Genomic DNA, 6,000 nt, shown 5'->3' with positions numbered 1-6,000 from the left:
TTTCCTCTGCAAAATATCTGCAGGAGTTTAAAGAGTCTATTTCATGTCAAGCTGACACCCCTCCCCCCCCCCTTTTTTTTTTTTTTTTTTGGGGGGGGGGGGGTGTCTCCTTTTCCCCCTGAGGGGGCAGTTTGGGGATGAAGGATGTTACATGCAGTAAGTATTTTTCATTCCATAGTTAGTCCCATGTGTGCAGTTATATGTAAGCAAATAAAATTTCAAGGCAGTCACTCCTGCCTCATTCATGCTAACGATACAATGTCAATAAAACAAATAGTGCACCCCATTAGGAATGTAATACAAATCAGAAACAACTCCTGAACCTCACCTCTCCTGATATATACAGGGATACTATAATACTAATATGGGTGCACAGGGTCATATACATTTGATAACGAACTAACTTATTTTGTGACATAATTTATCTGGTTTGACTTTTGAATCTACCGCTCCAAAACAATCTCCCTTGAAGGACAAACAGCATGAATTCATTGCTCTGGTTACATCACTTCAGGTGTATGATTGCAAGAGCAAAAAATGTCAGACAAAAGACAAAACATAACAAAATGTACACTCACCACTTTTTGCTGTATATTCTGTTATGCTTATTGTATCTGCAGGACACTTTCCCCCACTCTGCATAAAATGCACTCCCATGATTAAAAAAAAGAAAAGAACAAAAGAACAAAACAAACTTTCCAAGCAGCTGGGTTGGGATGTGCTAGGGATTTCATACAACTGCAAAGTTAGAATACCTAACTAATAAATGTTTTCACAAAAGAAAAAGGGTTGGATTAGTTAATTTCAAACCTATATACATGCATGATAAGCATTTCAAATATTTTCATAAATTAGTGGTTTTACCATTCCTAGCAGAAACTGTAATTTTGGGTAATACGTTACTTTTGTAACTCATTATTATTTTGTATCTCATTATGTATACATAAGATTCTGTCCAACAAGTCCACCCCTAAATTTATCTGTCTTTAGCATCTTCTGGGGAAAAATAAAAACAACAAAACAGGACAGAAGACTTTACGTGCACTTGAAAAGCAAAGTCACATTTATCGCCTCAAATCCGACTGCATGCACATTAAAATCACATATACATGTACATTACGCCATAAGTGTGTTTGCGCACAGTTAAGATACACTCTTACAGACATGGGCATTTTAAGTGATTGGCATTTAAAGTCACACATATGGCTTGCCTTCCACATGACAAACAAGAATGACAAACAAAAAAAAAGATGTTGGGGCAGTACAGTGTATAAGGCACGGCACGCATGAAAAATATCAATTTGCTCTACTGGGACATATTCTGTCTTTTTTACTCTCCTGATTTGTTGAAAAGTTTGAAAAGAACTTAAACTCATTTTTGAGTGGGATGTGCTCTCTAAAAGGCGCTACAAGAGAAAACTAGACGTAAGTCTAAATTATGCTGCTTTTGTTAATAATCTTCTATATTACCACACAGAACATTGTTTCATATGTTTTCTTTAATACTTTCTTTGTCACTTGGGTGAAAAAGGAACACAAGATACATAATTTGGTCAGAAGTTGTCCCATTTGTTTTCAGCAAGACAACGGGCACATGGAGGTAAACTTACAATGAAAAACAATAGTTGCCATAGAAACCAAGTTTTCATTTGGGGCAATGACATCACGGTAGCAGAGGGGGTAAAGACGAGATTTATAACACCGTTCAAAATCTATGGCATTAGCAACCTTTTAGATTTAATCTGATGATTGACACAGAACAGAACTAGAATCCCATGTACAGTTATTGATGTAATTGCAATGAGATGACATACGATCTGTGTAACTGGAGTGCACACTTTGGAACAAGAAGTATATATTAAAGAATATCTTTTTGGTACACTTTACTATCAAGATGATTTCAACTCAGTCAGGATTGATATACCACATCCCAGCCACACACATTTAATCAAAATGGCGCAAAATCTTTGTGCCAAGGTTAGCTCTACAGCACGAATTTCACACAATATGTAAAACACATGTCGGAACAGTCAGACTGTATTGTACAGTCAGCTCTGTATGATTCAAATTAAACCTGTTGAAGTCATTTCAAATTTCCGTACTAAATGTGGAAATGTATGTGACTTCATATATAACTACAATACTGCCAAGTTAATGCATTTTTCCTCAGCTGAATTAAATTGAGCCTAAATAGTAAGGAGTGAAGAGAACTTATTTATATATCTTTCTCTCTCAAGACATTAATCTTGAATATTGTTGCCAGATGCTATTCAAGTTAAGGTGGGTCTGACATTTGTCAGTTTGAGGATTTCACATCTTCACAAAAAGGCATGGCCCGGATCAAAATGAATTTAAATACAGGTATTTTCGTTCTTGTTATCCAAAAGGCACTTGAAAATTTCTGACGATGACTTTCAAAGAGTTCACAGCTGGAAAACTCCTCCACACGATTTTGGATCACAGTGTCAAGTTTATCCACGACCACTTGCAAAACGAATATCGAGTGCTAACAATGCTGGGAGCAGGGTAACATTACACTACTATTGCAAGAATTGATGACGGAAGACACTGGACGATTATGGGATCAGCTAAACCAGTCCATGCCATCATCGTCGTCATCGTCGCCAAAGAGTGGAGGAGGTGGGCCAGGCTTGAATGGCTGAAAGTAGAAAAAATCCGATCAACTGTTAAAGGAAAATATCAAGCAATATCAAGCCAGTCCTCAAAGGGTTAAGAGAGTACGACTAATTGACAACTGTGTGTGATGTACTCTGTACAAGCTATAGGTGTTGAGCAGCTCTTCATTTGGTTTGTACACAAAATATCACCAATTTTGATTTTTCCACTGGAGAGAATTTTCTTCAGACCTGCTCTTGGTATATAATTAGAGAATTATCTTTCTGCACATAAGTTCTGTCTGTTCTAATTATCATAAATAAACTTCTTCAGGTAAGCTATGCTTACTGAAGAGGACAGGGAACAGTTTGGAATTGGTATCCATGACAACAAGGATGATGGGTGAACATCTACTCACATCTTCTTCATCCTCGGTCTTCTTGGTAGTCTTGGCTGGCGTAGGCTTCTTCTTCTCCGCCTTCTTCTTGGTGGTGACGGGGATGGAGAACAGGTTGTCATCATCATCATCACCAAAGATGCCACTACTGCATGAATGAGAAGGATGCATAGGCATGTCAGAGGAACGATTCACTCAAACTGATGTCAAAAGGAGACACAACCACACTCTGTTCATAATGATGACAATCTTAAGGGCATAATTTACCATTTGCAGATGAAACAAAAACCCAGCATTAGTGCTTTAAAATAGTTCTAAAATGTGAGTTAGGGATAGAAACAACGACTGTAAAAATTTGAAATAGTATAATCAATGTTAAGTATTGTTAAATATACAAAATGTGAATAATAGTTACAATAAGAATGTTTCCAGACTAAACCGTCTACAGTTATGGTTTAATGAGAAAGATAGTGACATCTCCTTTGTATACTTTAGGCTTTATTGCAAAAATTTTATATAGTAGGATGTTTTGTGATACAACTGACCTACACATATGCATCAAAAGTGATGTCTTGAACATTTCTTAAATCACTGCTCCCAAAGGTAAACAGGACCTTTACCCGGTTGAGGATGAATCCTGAGTATACTTGGGCAAGTGTCTATGGGAAATGTGTGTTGTAGCAAAATCTTCAATGGGTTAATGGCCAATGCTCTCATGATGTCCAAGAAACTGCCAAGATGTTTACACAGGGATAGTTAAAACGCAGACATGAATCATATCTATATCAGAGTTTGCACAGCACAAGAGTGAGAGCAAGGCACGCACACATAAAGACATGTGGAAGCTTTGCTGCAGGATGCGAATAAATAATGCAAGAAGACTTATATACAAGATGCTGTATAATTGATGAGCATCCAGATGTGGGCATGTCTCCCAGATTACAGCCAACATATGTTACCATGATGTCACAGATTAGAAGAATTTGTTATGGATGTGTTTGCACATCAAATATATTTCACTTAAATACTGGTTAAAGAAAAGTATTCATAATATTGTACATGAAAAAAGTATCGCAACTAAAGCGCAAAAGTCAGGGCCGATATAAATTTACTCAGTGTTGCCATCCTTGCAATAAGATATTAGTTCCAGTTTACCACAAATCATCGCTTTACCATTGATGTAGTCTGACTTCTTACAGAGACGAAGGAAAGATTTCTGTAACTGCAGCAAGAATTTTTCTTGGACTTGTACAGTCACTGGTAAACCAGCTAACGAACTACGCCCTCTACTGCCTTCTGTCAGCAAAGGGAAATGGGTGAATGACAGCATTGTACCTGATGTCCTCCTTCTTGGATTTCGCCTTCTTGGGTTCCTCCTCATCCTCAGGGAGTTCTGGAGGCAGCTCCGGAGGCAGCTCAGGGGGTTCACGGTCAAGTACGGTGGGGAGGGATGGCACGTCCACAGCATGAACACCACTGGTCTCGTCTCTCTTCTCCTCCTTCTCCTTCTCCTCTTCTTCCTCCTCCTCCTCCTCTTTGGTTTCCTCTTCCACCGCATCTCCATCGGGAGCATCTGGTGGGGAGAATGGATCTGCATCCTCATCCTCAGCTTCTTCTTTCTGTGTCAGTTAAAAAAAAAAGACGGGAAAAGAGAAATAAACCAAAAACAATTCTTAAAGTCACAAGTCTCTTTCTGTTGTTGTTTTATTATATCCCTCTATGAAGTCATTGTTATGATATTTCTGCTTTCATAGAATACCAAAGTGATGATGTCGCAGTCTTTTGTTATAGCTGGGGTTTAGAAGCAGGTGCAAGCACGAGTAGCAACAGTAGCATTCATAGATATTCAGGTCAGGTAAGGTTGTTTAGAACTCATTTCCATGGCGAAGAATGGTCATGATATCACACTTTGGTATTCAAGCATTCTATTTGATGTACAGTATAACATAATGTATGCATTCATCTGCTTGACATCCAGTTTCCTTTCCTGAGGTTAAGAGGTCATACCTTGTCCTCCGCGGGGGCATCCAGTTCTCCTGGTAGGTCAGGGATGTCGCTGAGTGCTCGGAGCTTTTCGCCTCCAACATCCAGGTGACCTGCATCAGTCCCCTCCACGTCTGTCCCATCCTGGGCTGGGGGTAGCTCTGGTGGAGGCTCGGGCGGAGCCTCAGGTGGTCCTGGGGGTAGAAGAACAGCTGGCGTGGTGCTCGCTGTAAGCATCAAACAGAAATTTGAAGCATGTTCAACCAACTGTGTATTATGTTTGACAAACTACCAGAGACATACATGTATTATGTATACCTCGGTATATGGATTCATATCTTTAGCATTTGCTACAATAATATTAGTTGAGTTTACGTGCATCAAACTCAAAAAAAGGGGGGGGGAAATAAACTGTAACTATGCTTGGTCATACATTAAGCACTGATTTGCTTTTTTCCTCTTGAGTGTTCAAATGCACACCACATGGACCTTACCTGTTTACATTGTTCAGTTGTTTATATAATTTGAATATGGACAATGCCTACACTAGAATGAAAAAAAAAACTTGGACAGATACATGTACATGTATTTCTATGTGCTATACCTGCATTGTATACATTGGACATTTGGTCTTGCGAGTATAAACTTTCAAACTAGCAGGGCAGTGAAAACTCATTCTGACGACAGCTTCGCTCATTTCTTTTCATTCATAAAAACATAAAACTGGCGCATATATGACCACCACAACTATTTCTTGGCAAGCTTTGACTCCTTCCACAGTGACCCAAAATGTAGTCTTCAAGTGCACTATTAGGATTCAAGAATTTGTATTCATGAACATCATCCAAGCACACATAGAGTTTATATCTATTTCAAGAGCATCAAATGTGCTCTGCTCTTGAACCCAATCAGAACCATGCATTAATTTACATTTGAATTTTCGGTCATGTGATATTTCCAGCTGCCATTAAAATCAGTATGTAGTAGGGATGGTGAGAAACCTA

General features: G+C 38.7%; 1 protein-coding gene across 1 annotated transcript in view; it reads right to left on the bottom strand.

Moving 5' to 3' along the window:
• Positions 1 to 375: 375 nt before the first annotated feature.
• LOC139708012 (FK506-binding protein 15-like) overlaps positions 376 to 6,000 on the bottom strand; it is a 144,650-nt gene continuing 139,025 nt past the window's right edge. Inside the window, exons 29-32 of the mRNA XM_071620003.1 lie at positions 5,021 to 5,223; positions 4,349 to 4,632; positions 3,035 to 3,161; positions 376 to 2,659 (exon numbers count right to left, since the gene is read on the bottom strand). Of these exons, the coding sequence (XP_071476104.1) occupies positions 2,585 to 2,659; positions 3,035 to 3,161; positions 4,349 to 4,632; positions 5,021 to 5,223 (689 nt within the window). The 3' untranslated portion in view covers positions 376 to 2,584. The remainder of the gene's footprint in view (positions 2,660 to 3,034; positions 3,162 to 4,348; positions 4,633 to 5,020; positions 5,224 to 6,000) is intronic.

The sequence above is a fragment of the Diadema antillarum genome, unplaced genomic scaffold (assembly GCF_040938485.1).
Source record: "Diadema antillarum isolate AM-2024a unplaced genomic scaffold, OU_Dant_1.0 seq00001293_RagTag, whole genome shotgun sequence".
NCBI classification, from domain to species: Eukaryota; Metazoa; Echinodermata; class Echinoidea; order Diadematoida; family Diadematidae; genus Diadema; species Diadema antillarum.
Note: the sequence above shows the minus strand (reverse complement) of the source record. Positions and strands in the feature narration are given on the sequence as shown.